The sequence below is a fragment of the Danio rerio genome, chromosome 9 (genome assembly GCF_052040795.2).
Source record: "Danio rerio strain M-AB ecotype USA chromosome 9, GRCz13ab, whole genome shotgun sequence".
Taxonomy (NCBI): domain Eukaryota; kingdom Metazoa; phylum Chordata; class Actinopteri; order Cypriniformes; family Danionidae; genus Danio; species Danio rerio.
In genome coordinates this window covers 626,600-641,724 of record NC_141029.1, presented here as the reverse complement: position 1 = coordinate 641,724, position 15,125 = coordinate 626,600, and the positions used below count along the sequence as shown (strand labels likewise).

General features: G+C 39.1%; 1 protein-coding gene across 7 annotated transcripts in view; it reads left to right on the top strand.

Annotated features, from left to right (window-relative positions):
• dip2a (DIP2 acetate--CoA ligase A) overlaps window positions 1–15,125 on the top strand; it is a 133,183-nt gene that overhangs the window by 113,557 nt on the left and 4,501 nt on the right. For 6 of the 7 annotated variants that reach the window (XM_087267241.1, XM_087267240.1, XM_087267239.1 and 3 more), the window contains 14 exons: window positions 852–1,059; window positions 1,153–1,253; window positions 1,640–1,720; window positions 2,814–2,937; window positions 3,413–3,534; window positions 4,972–5,083; window positions 5,491–5,600; window positions 5,688–5,818; window positions 6,853–7,021; window positions 7,134–7,304; window positions 11,485–11,546; window positions 12,065–12,122; window positions 13,279–13,353; window positions 14,076–14,250. In XM_087267241.1, the coding sequence (XP_087123367.1) occupies window positions 852–1,059; window positions 1,153–1,253; window positions 1,640–1,720; window positions 2,814–2,937; window positions 3,413–3,534; window positions 4,972–5,083; window positions 5,491–5,600; window positions 5,688–5,818; window positions 6,853–7,021; window positions 7,134–7,304; window positions 11,485–11,546; window positions 12,065–12,122; window positions 13,279–13,353; window positions 14,076–14,250 (1,699 nt within the window). Of the gene's footprint in view, window positions 1–851; window positions 1,060–1,152; window positions 1,254–1,639; window positions 1,721–2,813; window positions 2,938–3,412; window positions 3,535–4,971; window positions 5,084–5,490; window positions 5,601–5,687; window positions 5,819–6,852; window positions 7,022–7,133; window positions 9,779–9,820; window positions 11,457–11,484; window positions 11,547–12,064; window positions 12,123–13,278; window positions 13,354–14,075; window positions 14,251–15,125 lie in introns of those variants that run through there. The other variant, XR_015499011.1, reaches the window with a different exon arrangement.

Genomic DNA, 15,125 nt, shown 5'->3' with positions numbered 1-15,125 from the left:
TTAGCGAACACCTCAGATACTGTTGGCTGGTTCCTGTTGGTTGTGCATCTTTTTTACCGACGCCATTATAACGACACAGATCACTGCCTATTCACGAGTCCCGCAGAAAAAGTGATTGACAGGTGGTAATTATGTGTGTATCTTGCCTTTATTCATTTACTGTATGATTTGTTTATGGGTAAAACAAAGACCATGCAGGTCAGGTAGTTTAAACGGTAGACTACGAATAATTAATTGGTCATTAATTAATTAATTATTCATAATCGAATCGAATCTAGCCTTTAGAATCGAAAATCGTGACACCCTTACAACTGATATTAGCAGGTGGAGTTTTGCTGTAACGTCACTTATCAGTCATTCTGCAGTCCTTTGAGTGTTGCACCCAGACATACTTCCTCTTCCTGCAACCCGCTCTGCATACCAAAACTGATCAATTAAGTGCATCTTTAAAATATTTCACAACTTCTACAAGCATCATGCTCCTTGTGGCATGTCTAGACTTCTTATTAGACAGCCGTCTGGAACCAGGGCCCCCACACTATATTTATTGTTATTCTGCTATTTCCCTCTTGTCAGCAGATCTTTCTTAAAAGTATGCAGCACAATAAAAAAGAAGTATGCCCGCTCAATATTTGGTATTATACAAAAGAAAAAGATTGATTAATCTGTTGTTAGTCTAAACATTTTTCTGATAAGAAAATAAAGACACAAAAGTAATAAAAATAGATTCCTTTTTCTCCACAGTAATACTTATTATTCATTATTTGAAAAGTCCTGTACTCTCTGCTAAATTCCCATAGTTCCATATATGTTATTTTTGATAACGTGAGCTGTTTGTGTGTGGTTGTCAGGCTATCGACAGCATCCATCAGGTGGGCGTGTACTGTCTGGCTCTGGTTCCGGCAAACACACTCCCCAAAGCGCCTCTAGGCGGCATCCACATCTCTGAGAGCAAGCAGCGCTTCCTGGAGGGAGCCCTGCACCCCTGCAACGTGCTCATGTGCCCACACACCTGCGTCACCAACCTGCCCAAACCCAGACAGAAGCAGCCCGGCACCGGTGAGTCCAGTGTGTGTGCGTGTGTGTGTGTGTGCCTGTGTGTGTGTGTGTGTATTGTGCTGGTCATGTGACCTGCCGTCTCTGCTGTTTCAGAGGTGGGTCCGGCTTCTATGATCGTGGGAAACCTGGTGGCAGGAAAGAGGATTGCACAGGCTTGTGGCAGAGACGTGACCCAGCTGGAGGACCACGACCAGGTACAGGCCAAATCAACCCAGACTCACTTTCCCTGCTGAAAAATCCAGCTTAAACCAGCCTAGGATGGTTGGCTGGTTTTAGCTAGACAACCAAGCTGGTTTTAAAGGAGTTTTGGCCAATTCCAAGCTGGTTTCCAGCCATTTCCAGCCTGGCTAGGCTGGTCAAGCTGGTTTAGCTGGTCATTTATGTCTGTAATTAACTGGAATGTACTCCGCTAAGCCTGCTCCAGTCCTGAACCCAACTGGACTCAACTGTGTGTGTGTGTGTGTGTGTGTGTGTGTGTGTGTGTGTGTGTGTGTGTGTGTGTGTGTGTGTGTGTGTGTGTGTGTGTGTGTGTGTGTGTGAGTGTGTGTGTGTGTGTGTGTGTGTGTGTGTGTGTGTATAGTTTCTGTATCTTCAGGATGTCCTGCAGTGGAGAGCTCAGGCCACGCCAGATCACCCTCTGTTCCTGCTGCTCAACTCTAAGGTACAGCACTCACATCTCTCTGATATACCAGCCTGATCTCACCAGAAAACGTAAGTATTTTACGTTTTGCCAGTTTAGTGGCTAATTCGTACGAATTCGTACGAGTTCAGTCGTACGAAATGGTACGATTTTAAAAAGGAGGCGTGGCACCTAACCCCACCCCTAACCCCAACCGTCATTGGGGAATGAGCAAATCGTACTAAATTGTACGAATTAGATCATGCGAATTCATACGAATTAGCCACTAAATGAAAAAGTTACGAATTGCCGTGAGATTGTGTTGGATATACGGGGCATCATACACCCGGTGCAATGCAGCATGAGTGTTATTACTATTAGTTTTACTGTGTTTTTTCACATGTTGTGCTCCAAAACGGTGATAAAATATTTGTGTTAATAAAATATATAATTGATATACACATCTAAATCCTGCAGTATGCTACTTTCACCTAAAGGGCTGGCCCAGAGTGTATTGTTAAGGCTCGGTTGTGTTTATAAGACGCAAAGCACTGTGTGCTCATGCTTCACTTGGAGAAAATCACATACTCAGCTAGCATGAACACCACTGTCAGATTTCCTAGTTCCTCTGAAAGGCCCGCCCTCAAGAGGCTCTGATTGGTCAGCTAAGGTATTGTGCTGTGATTCGCGGATTGGCTCCTCGTCACAGCCCTACAAGCGTGTGCTTTTGCACAGTGTAAACACAGTCAGTCAGAGCAGTTGTTAGCTGCTTGAATCAGCACACGCCTGCTCTCTAAAATAACATGACAAGTGTCTTTCACAATGAAAGGGCGTCCGCTGCGGAAAACATGTGCTAGATAAGTTGGTGGTTCATTCCGCTGTGTCGACCCCAAATTAATAAAGGGACCAAGCCGAAAAGAAAATGAATGAATGAAGACAACTCTTTAAGGTCATGCAGCTGGTGCGCAGACAGTTTTTCCCATCCTTAATATAGCAAAAGTGCATTCAGACATGTCCTTTTGCTCCATGCATTTTAGACTTTGCGCCTAGACTGTTAACATAGAGCCCTTTCAGTGGACAGGGTGTGTGTTTCTGTCCTCTCACCGTGTGTGTGTGTGTGTGTGTGTCTCTGCAGGGCACTGTGGTCAACACTGCGTCCTGTGTGCAGCTGCACAAGCGTGCGGAGCGTGTGGCGTTAGCGCTGATGGAGAGAGGACGACTGAACGCTGGAGATCACGTAGCACTGCTGTATCCTCCTGGTGAGAGAGAAATATATGAGTGTGCTCTGATCAATAAAATAGGGCTATGACAAGATCTGACTGGTCATTTCGGGGTAATGATGTCAGAATTGACCAGTATTGTGTACTGGATGTGTGAATGGTGCTTTTGCAGGAAAACTCCGGGACGCTGTTGCCTGTGTGAACAATGTATATTTGATTGCTGGTTAAATCGACTGCTAAAGTCATCCTGGCTGTCCTTTACACATACTACAATTTATTAAAACAGTTTTTAAATGTACACATGCATTCGGTGGACTTTTGAAGTGCCATGCACGTAAGCACGGTGTTTTTCAGACACAGTTTAAAGATCATCACTGATACTGCTCATCACTGTCAGTAGAGCTTGGAGGCAGGACAACCGTTGCAAGTTCCTATCTCAGTGGCTGTGTCCAGATACATGTTTTGTCACTCCTCTCTCTCTCTCTCTCTCTCTCTCTGTGTTTGACCTGTGCAGGTATTGATCTGATCGCCACGTTTTACGGCTGTCTGTACGCCGGCTGTGTTCCCGTCACCGTCAGACCCCCACACCCGCAGAACCTGACCACAACCCTGCCCACCGTCAAGATGATTGTTGAGGTGACCCCAAACACACTTACTCACACAATCTGGAGGAATAAATACTGCTGTGGAGAAACTGTCAAGAGCAGTTCTGAAATATATCATATCGTGTATCATATCAAATATTCAATAATTTCACATATCATATCACATATATCAAATATCATATCATATCAAATCAAATACAAAATCATATCACATATCATATCATATATCATACATCACACATCATGTCATATATCATATCAAATATTAAATCATATATCAAATATCAAATATTATATATCATATGTCAAACATCATATCACATATCATATAAGATATTAAATCCTATCACATATATAAAATATCATATCATATATCATATCAAATCAAATACAAAATCATATCACATATATCAAATATTATATATCATATATCAAACATCATATCATAAATCATATCAAATATTAAATCATATCTCAAATATAAAAGATCATATCATATATCATATCAAATCAAATATATAATCATATCCCATATCATATCATTTCAAATATATAATCATATCACATATCATATCAAATATCATGTATCAAACATCATATCACAGATCATATCAAATATTATATATCATATATCATACATCATATCATATATCATATCAAATATTAAATCATATCACATATATAAAATATAATATCATATCATATCAAATCTAATATTAAATCATACCACATATCATGTCAAATATCATATGTCATACATCACACATCATATCATATATTATATCAAATATTAAATCATATCACATATGTAAAATATCATATATCATTTCATATTAAATCAAATATTAAATCATATCAAGTATCATATCATATATCATATCATTTCAAATATTAAATAATTTAAAATATATCAAATATCATACATCATATCAAATATCATATATCATATAATACACATATCATCTTAAATATCATACATCATACATTATATCATATATCATATCATCAAATATTAAATCATATCACATATCATGTTACGTATCATATCATATATTAAATCAGATCATATATCATATCATATATAAGTTCCAACATCATATCCCATATAATATCATGTTATATCAAATATTGTACCATATATGAAATCATATGCATATAATATCATATATCATACCTCATATATCAAATATATCATATGACATATCATATAAAAAATTATAATATTCTGTGTTTCTCTGGCTTTAAATATTCATTCATTCATTCATTTTCCTCTGGCTTAGTCCAGGGTTGCCACAGTGGAATGAACCGCCAACTATTCCAGCATAGGTTTTACGCAGCAGATGCTCCTCCATCATCCGCTGGATTTTATTCTGTCTGTACACTTTGTTTTGTGACCACTGTATGTTTTGATCTCTAACCGATATTTCTCTGTGTGTGTGTGTGTGTGTCTGTGTGTGTATATTTCCAGGTCAGTAAGTCTGTGTGTATTCTGACCACTCAAGCAATAATGAAACTACTGAAATCCAAAGAGGCGGCGGCGGCTGTGGACATTAAAGCATGGCCGTTGATACTGGACACAGGTAAAGACATCATTTACACTGGTTTTCCCCACTGTGTCAGTGTTAGACAAGAGGCAGACAAGACAAAATGATCATCAGGTGTGTGTGTGTGTGTGTGTGTGTGTGTGCACTACAGGCTATCTCTGATGTTTCAATCTAATTAGTTAGTTTGTGTTTAATCTATCAAAATATGAAACATTTTGGCTGACATTTATAGCCCAAAGTTTGCTTGTTTTAGGGAAAAATGCTTCATTTGGCTCATTTTTACCGAAAACAAGACTATGTGTTTTGCTTGTGTAGAAAATGCTGACTGATTTAAGACATATTTGGACTAGAAACAAGACCCAAACTGAAAGTAAGATGATTTTTTGCAGTGCATGAATGTAATGAGTGACCATATTAAATGCAGTGTACCTCTTATGATTCAGATGATCTGCCCAGGAAGAGGCTTCCTCAGATCTACAAGCCTCCGTCCCCAGAGATGCTGGCCTACCTGGACTTCAGTGTGTCCACCACAGGGATCCTCGCCGGGGTGAAGGTGCATCTAGAGTCTATTGACCAATACAGACTGCTTTAAGGTGTGTTAGTGTCTGTGTGTGTTAGTAAAGCGCTCTGTGTATCACAGATGTCCCACGCTGCCACCAGTGCCTTGTGTCGCTCCATTAAACTGCAGTGTGAGCTGTACCCGTCCCGACAGATTGCCATCTGCCTCGACCCGTACTGCGGCCTGGGCTTCGCTCTCTGGTGTCTCTGCAGGTGAGAGAAAATAATACAACTGTGGAAACATCCCAAATTTAAATCAATGAATACTTGAGTCATGTATAGTAAAGCATATTCAACTGTATATATATTAAAGTGTTTACACCACTCTGTTAATGAATGCTGCAGCATACTGTAGTGTTAACTGTAGAAAACAGTGTAATAATAGTGTAGTATACTTTAGTTTTTATTACAGTAAACTGTGGTGCATTGTAGTATAATACACCTTATAGTTGTATAAAACTATAGCTGTGGTAATTTGTAACCATAGCAACTGTAGAATCACCACAACAGATCAATTACTGTAGTTGTGTTACCATAGCAACTGTAGAATCACCACAACAGAATAATTACTATAGCTGTTGTTGTTACCATAGCAACTGTAGAATCACCACAACAGATTAATTACTGTAGCTGTTGTGTTACCATAGCAACTGTAGAATCACCACAACAGATGAATTACTGTAGTTGTTGTGTTACCATGGCAACTGTAGAATCATTACAACAGATTAATTACTATAGTTTTTGTTACCATAGCAACTGTAGAATCACCACAACAGATTAATTACTATAGTTGTTGTGTTACCATAGCAACTGTAGAATCACCACAAGTAATTAATTGCTATAGTTGTTGTTACCATAGCAACTGTAGAATCACCACAACAGATCAATTACTGTAGTTGTTGTGTTACCATAGCAACTGTAGAATCACCACAGCAGATTAACTCAAGAGCTTTACTGTAGTGTGATTCAGAAACACTACAGTATTCTCTATACATTAATGTGGGATTTGACATTATAAACCTGATATAAAATTGGAGTTAGTTTTATCAGTTGTAAACTAAATATCATGTACCACAACAGGCGCAGGATAGGTGTCACTTAGGCTTTGGGCAGTATAACATTTACTTGTTGAGAACAAACTGTTGAGGAAAAAAGTTTACAACCACTTGAGTGTGATTAAATGAAATGAGTGTGTATGTGTGTGTGTGTGTGTGTGTGTGTGTGTGTGTGTGTGCGCACGCATGCAGTGTGTACTCAGGTCATCAGTCTATCCTGGTTCCTCCGCTGGAGCTGGAGACGAATGCGTCTCTGTGGTTGTCGGCCGTCAGCCAGTATAAAGTGCGCGTGACCTTCTGCTCATACTCAGTGATGGAGATGTGCACTAAAGGCCTGGGCTCTCAGACGGAAGCTCTGCGGGTCAGTGCAACACTCACACACACGTACTCTAATCTCACTCTGCCTTTTCACTGTATATGTTTATGCAAATGTGTGTGTGTGTGTGTGTGTTTGTGTGTGTATGTGTGTGCAGCTACGTAACGTGAACCTGTCGTGTGTGAGGACCTGTATGGTGGTGGCGGAGGAGCGTCCTCGTATCACACTCACTCAGAGTTTCTCCAAGATCTTCAAGGATCTGGGTTTGTCCACTCGCGCCGTCAGCACCACCTTCGGCTGCAGGGTCAACGTGGCCGTCTGTCTACAGGTGAGGCCAACCCAGACAGGTGTAGTCAGAATTATCAGCCAATTTATTTTTCCCCCCTAAATTCTGTTTAACAGAGAGCAGATTTCTTCAACACATTTATAATCATAACAGTGTTAATCACTCATCTCTAATCGCTGATTTATTACCTCTTCACCATGATGACAGTAAATAACATTAGACATAGATAATATTAGACTTTATTTTCCTCCCTGTAAATAAAGAAAGGGAAATAAATACAATAGAATGAAAATATGAAACAAACTGTGCTTTAAGCATCTTTACTGTCAGAAATAAACTTCAGCTACAAAAGTCCTCCAGTCGAGAACAGTGAGGGATTTTCTCCTTTTGTTGTTTGATTAATAATAAAAAGCAGCAGAAATATTGCGCACTGTGTCTTTAAGAATAGTGCCGCTCTGATATGGTTTCTCTTTCACATGTCTTTTAATTCTCAACTTGTTAATTACTTGTTAATTACACAAATGAGGGTTAATATGAATAATCTCTGAACACAGCGCTCTGACACAAATCTGCATGTGTTTGAGCATTAAAGCGCTCACATTAAGATGCCGTTAGATGTGTGTGTGCTCTGCTCGTCTCCGAGGCCAAGTGCGCGCACACACAGATGCATGCCATGCGGTCTCGGTCGCACTATTAAAAATATGAATGATTGGAACGTACATTGATGAATGATGCACATCCTGTGCTGCAGACGTTACATTACAGCACATGCTTTCAGTCATTTTCATGTGAGACTGAGCTTTGTAGAGCAACAAATGTCTACACCTGTCACTTTTATAACAGAATTTTATTTTATTTTTTCCCTGAGGGGTGATTTTGAATTGACGAATGGGGCCGGATCAAATGATCTTGCTGGCCGCATACGGCCTGGAGGCCGGACGTTCCCCACCCATGGGCTGGATATTCTTCAAGACACTTCTGTACAGTTAAAAGTGACATGTAAAGGCTTCACTAGGGTAATTAGGGTAACTAGGCAGGTTAGGGTAATTAGGCAATTTATTGCATAACGATAGTTTGTTGCAACCCAAGCTCATTCTGGAAAAGTAGCCCCGCGGACGTTTCTGGAGGCGGCGATTTATGTTGCCGGAGGTACGTACGGCTGCATTTAGTTTTTATCAAGCAAACGATGCGGGGCAGTGTGGCGCCGCTCTGCTCCTCCTCTTCGCGCGTTTGCTGGCTCTCTTCCGAGTGGAGGGCTTTCTTGATGCAACCAGTTTGTCCGCTTAGCTCGCAGCGTTACGTTGGCGGAGCGGAGGCCCGGAGGAGGCGACCGCGGGGACAACCCGGTATCGAGTCCGGAAATCAGGTAAGATGAAAAACTGAATCCAAAAAAATAAGGGTGAGAACGCGGTGGGATCCGAAAACGCGGTCGCAATCGAAGACGAGGGCTTTTGCTTTTTTTTTTCTGGACAGGTTTTGCAAACCGTCGCTTGGGTTTAGGGAAGGAGGAGGAGGAGGAAGGGGAGGGTGGCTGGGTCGGCCGATTGGCCGGCTGCCCGGTCAATCGTTCGGGCGTTTAGCTAGCCGGTCGGACGGTCGCTCCACAGCGGCCACCGGCGGCTTTTCGCGCGAGAACAGCGCAGGCGCAAACGGCGCGCGCTCCCGAGAGGGTTCTCGCACAGCGGCCTCTCACGGATCCGCGAAAACAAAAACTGCTCGAATACGTACCTCCCGGGATTTATTTTGCGGTCCGCAGAAACGTCCGCGGGGCTACGTTTCCACAATGAGCCCGGGTTGGTTTGTTCTGTAGACTATCAGAAATAAATATAGCTTAAAGGGGCTAATAATATTGACCTTAAAATGGCATTAAAATAATTAAAACTGCTTTTAATCTAGCTGAAATAAAGCAAATAAAACTTTCTCCAGAAGAACAAATATTATCAGACATACAGTGAACATTTCCTCAATCTGTCATCATCTGGGATATATAAAAATAAATAAAATCAAAGGGGGTGAATAATTCTGACTTCAACTGTAGCACTTATACTATTAAACTTTTTTATAAAAGTCACTTTTTTAAGCTTTTCAAGTTGTTAAATCCTAAAATACTCAGAGCTGCTGATTTCCTGTGACTCTCTACAGTGGATTGTCACAATATAATAGGTGTGGAAATGATTTGTAGTACCGCTGTTGTTGTGAACGGGTCTTCATCTGTGTTGTACAGTTGTGAAATGTTATGTGTTTGACTGTCCTGAATGCCTGTCTGTAACTGTGTTGTGTATTAAATGTTGGCCTGTGTTTGTCTGCTTGTCTATCCCTCTCGTCAGCCCAACCGGCTGGGCAAGCTGGCGGAGCAGGTACTGTGTGTGCGTGCGTGCGTGTGTGTGTGTGTGTGTGCGTGCGTGCGTGCGTGCGTGTGTGTGTGTGTGTGCGTGCGTGCATGATATAAAGGGGTTGTTTACTCCTGCTGACTTCATGCGTTTTTTTCTGATTGGACAGTGTTCTTCAGGGTGTCCGTGGGCTCTTAATAAGCATTAAAAGTTGATCAATCAATGTAGAGAAAAAAAATATTACAAAGTCTTACCTGCTGTTTTGCAGGTATTAAATGTGATATCATTTTTGATTCTGCAATATATGGTTGTTTGCTAAAGTTTGCCTGAATTACATCTGTGAATATCAGGATGCTGTGTAGTTAATATTACTAGATTTGACATCATGCTGCTTTGTTTACTGCAGTAATCTCAGCATCATTATTTCTGCAGTTCTAAAGGCGCCAAACTGCTGAATCAGCCAGGTTTAATACATTTGTATTCAGTATATGAATAATATTTTAGTTTTGGAGTAGTTTACATTTAGTAAATATTCATTCATTTTCTTTTCAGCGTAGTTCCTTTATTAATCTGGGGTCACCACGGCGGAATGAACCGCCAACTTATCTAGCACATGTTTTACACAGTGTCTAACCATCTGTGGGAAACATCCATACATACTCATTCACACACATACACTACAGTCCGGGTTTAAACCCCTTAAAGATGTGTTTATTGCATAATAGGTGCTCTTTACATCAGTACGTTATTTGCTAGGTGAGACTGATGCACTGAGAATGTGACTTTTAATTTGGCACAATGTTTGTTTGCTTTGAAATCAGCGTTTGCTTTTCACATGTGTCTTGGCTCTGCTCTTACTGCACATCTGCTGCTTCTGTGTGTGCATATGGGAAGATCTGCTGATGTGTTTGCAGGACTCACCTTCAGGATTCAGGCTATTGCTGCTTTTCATTTCACCCAGTAACTTCTCGCACACACACTGCAAAGAAAAAAAGCTGCTCTTACTTAGAGTTTGTGTCTTGTTTCTGGTCCAAATATCTGAAGATTCTTTAATCAGTTTTTTAGACAAGCACATTATTGTGTTGTTTTCAGAAATAATGAGTCAAAATGAAGAATAAAGTTAAATTGCCAATTGGGCAGGCCAAAATAATCTAATGTCAGAAGGAAAAACATGATTATTTAGCCCATTGGCTGATTATTTTGCTTTTTGCAGCGGGGATGTGCCTTCTGGCATGAGAGAAAGACTTAAGGTAATTATGGCACAAGCGTGGTGTTGAGGACGTCCATACTTTATTGTCTTTTTTTGTAATTTGTACAAGAGCAATTAAAGAAAATGAGTACAATAATTAAATAAAAGAGAAAACTATAATAATAATGATGAGTCTATCTTCAAAATTAGTTGTAAATAATAACAAATGATAAAATAAAAACAGGTTTATGGCTTTAATAAACTGACTTTTCACTTTAATATTTCTTGTCTCTTTCAAAGTGTGAAGGTAGTGAGCTATTTCTGCTTTAAAATTAATAATTTCTAATAATTTTTTTACTGTTCGATACATATAAATGAAAAATATTTCATAGATAATAAGTCAATTGACAATATACTGAATATTCAAAGCATTCAAGTCCTCATAAACACTACAATATCCTCATGTTTCAGCTCTGTCCAGCTTTAGAGTTTTCCTCTGCGCTTTGGTTCCCCGAGCGTTAATTCTGGATCATATTTAACTAAAGGGATCCCACCACAGGTGTAAACACACTCATTTACTAATGCGATGTCCATAAAAATAAAGGCTTTTATTTTTGCATTTAATTTCTGAAGCATCTTTTTCCATGGATCTCCCCATTCTCCTGCACATGTGTGATGCATCTGCTGCTGTTGTGTGTTTCAGGGCACGGCGGGTCCGGATCCCACCACTGTATATCTGGACATGCGGGCGCTGCGGCACGACAGGTGCTGTAACACACACACATACACACACTCCTCATACACACTTCAGAAAGCAGATTAAAGGGACAGTTCACACAAAAACATTCTGTCATCTTTCACTCACCCTTCACTTGTTTCAAACCTTGTTGAGCAGATGTTTTGAAGAATGCTGAAACCTGCATTAATTTCAACAGTGTTTGTGTTTAACTCTATGGAAGTCAATGGTTATCGGTTTCCAGCATACTTCAAAGAATCTTCTTTTGTGTTTAACAGAGAAAAGAATCTGATAAAGGTTTGAAATTACATTAGGGTGAGTAAATAGTGAGTGAATTCTTGTTTTCGGGTGAAATCTTCCTTTTTGAGTGTGCCAAATCTGAACTGAGGGAAACTCTGTGCCAAGAGTTGTTTGAAATATTAAAACGCGCCCCAGATGTAGACTGAACATCAGTCCATTTATGATCTCATTTTAATAAGTTTGATCAATTTCAGTCTTTTGATTAGGAAAATGTAACTCTGCGTGTCTTCATCTTCATATTGTTTAGGGTTCGATTAGTGGAGAGAGGATCACCACACAGTCTGCCGCTGATGGAGTCTGGGAAGGTGAGAAATATACTGTGTGTGTGTATGTGTGTGTGTGTGTGTGTGTGTGTGTGTGTGTGTGTGTGTGTGTGTGTGTGTGTGTGTGTGCGCGCAGATATAAATATATTAAAAAGTCCTACATGACGGTAATAGTCTGATTGCGGTGTTTACTTCAATAATGCCACTAATATCTGCAGACTCCACATGTCTGAACTCCATCTCTGTTTAGTTCAGTGATGACTTTAGTCAGATTAAGATGTTTAAAAATGGCTGTTTGGAGATTTTGTAGGCCGACAGTTCAACATTGATGTGTAACTGAATAAACAGTGAGTAAACACAAGCACATCTTATTGAACATCATTTATTTTCGTCACCAATTATCACAGTAGAACAATTCCTCAAGCAGTTTGTGATGCATTTTGGAAACAGGCGATGAGCCCCTGGTCTAATGCGCCACCTGGCTTTTACTTTTAGTCATTATTAGGGTAGCACACATATTCTGAACGCCTTCAGCAGAATTTAAATAAGCCATTTTAATCTAGATTCATTCCAACAGTACAGTGAGATTAATCTAGATTTTAAAAAAAAATATCTATGCCCACCTATAATATATATATATATATATATATATATATATATATATATATATATATATATATATAACTGAGTTAATGGTTTATTAATGGTAAGAATTGTACCTTAAAATAAAATGTGACCCATATATATCGTATTTATATATATACAACGGGTCACATTTTATTTTAAGGTAAAATTCTCACTATTAATAAACCATTAACTCCGTTTTTTTTTAAGTAATTTTTTTTCTTATCACAAGAATTAAAGCATTTGAAAACATATTTTCATGTAGACAGCTTTACATTTTAATAATGTCTGGACTTTGCTAGAACTTCTGTTAAGCTGTTTTGACACAATTTACATTGTAAAAGCGCTACATAAATAAGCATGAATCGAATTGAAAATAAGTTTTCAAAGTAAAAGCAGTGGTATATTAGAGTCTTACAGGTTACTGTCTGTATTATCAAGTTACTTTTTTAAGCATGAGAAACCTCTAAAAGCATTGTATAAACTTTGCATTGTCAGTACAGTATAAATATGAGAAAATATTGTATATTTAGTATTGCATTTACATTTAATGTGTTATGTTTTCAACACACAGATTCTGCCGGGGGTGAAGGTTATCATCGCCAACACAGAGACGAAAGGACCTCTGGGAGATTCTCATCTGGGAGAGGTGAGTTTCAGACACTGCAGCCAGTCTTAAAGACACAGTGTGTCATTTTCTCCACTAGAGGGCGAGCATTCACAACAAACACAGGCATATGATGACTCTGAGTGTGGAATGATGGGAGTTGTAGTTTTCATCCTCCTCCTCCTCCTGCAGAAGTTATGTTGATGATGAGTGAAGTCTTCAACACTTATTAGCATAGTGGCATGAAGCAGAGAAAGACTGAAAGAAGAGAAGCAAGAACATGAAAGCAGCAGAGCTTTTATTATGCCGCAGTCTATCAGTTCTGTAGAGTCATTACAGTAGCATGTGTGCAGATTTACAGGCATACTTTCACTCTACATTTTAAAAAAGAGACTTTCCTGAACATGTGCGGTGCTGTATTGTGTGTGTTGGTGTTGTATATTACACTACAGAACCCTTGTAGTAAACTGCAGCACATTCTCTGTTATTTTACACACTTATTTCTCCTGATATTTTCTCTTATACATGATATTATTAGTAAAATGCCCATTATAGTCACTTTGTTAAACTGTGGAGTTGAACTTTCACCATCAGAAGTGGACAGAGCAGAGATCAACATCCCATAATGCAGTTCACCATTGTAAATAAACACAAAACACACTCTAAACACAGCAACTGTTCATTATCGGATGTGTTCTACAGTGTTCATAAGTAAAGGAAAGCATATAGTGTATTATTGAGTTCATGTGTTTATTGTAACACAGGTCTGGGTGAGCAGCCCCCATAATGCCACTGGGTATTATACGGTGTACGGCGAGGAGGCGCTGCACGCAGATCATTTCAACACCAAACTGAGTTTCGGGGACACGCAGACGGTCTGGGCTCGCACGGGATATCTGGGCTTCTTACGGCGCACTGAACTCACAGATGCCAGCGGAGGTACTGTAATGAACTGTACTGAACTATACACATCAGATGAAGAACACATACTAGGCTGCTGTGCTGGCCGAGAGGCTGCAATTTAAGAGCACATACACAATTACAAAAACACCAGCAAATGAAGAAGAGATCCTCATTGGTGTGACAGCATATGTGGTGAAAATTTGCACAACGTAAACAATAATTCTGACACAGAGACACTGAGATCTCCATAGAAGCGCAGCACAGTTCACTCGTTCACTGTTTTAAGCTACGAATATTTGTACTCGTCATAAACAGAAATGCAAAGTCAAAGTGTACTGTAAATAGCAAAAGTGAAGGAATAGCTATTCCCTACCAATATTAAAAACCAGCAAACATATTTGGTTGGAATGCAGAAGTTTAAATTCCATTAGACAACATTTTTATAAGGAGAGTACTTTGATGGACATTTTTAAAAATGTGCCACCTGGAAGAGTTTTACTTTTTTTTTTTATCAAAAATAGAGCTGAAAAATCATATATGTCTTTAAATAATTTTTTTTGTGTGAATTCTATCTATTTCTATTTTATGCATTTTTCTAAGTAACGTTTTTAGTGTAATACGAATTTGTTTTTTATCATGTAATATTTTAATGTATATCCATTTGGCCACGAAATAGCCATAAGTTGCTGATGTGGCAATAAATATGTAATAAATAATAAATAAAGAACAAGAAACCAAAATATAAAAGCACACTTATAAGCTATGATGGCATCACTAATAGCTGAATCACTAGAGAATATCCACAAGATAAGAGTAAATGTAATAATAATACCTTTATTTCAAAACTGCATCATGTTGATGTTTACTTGTGTTGTCTTTGACTACAAATAAGAAATCATTAAGGGGAAAAC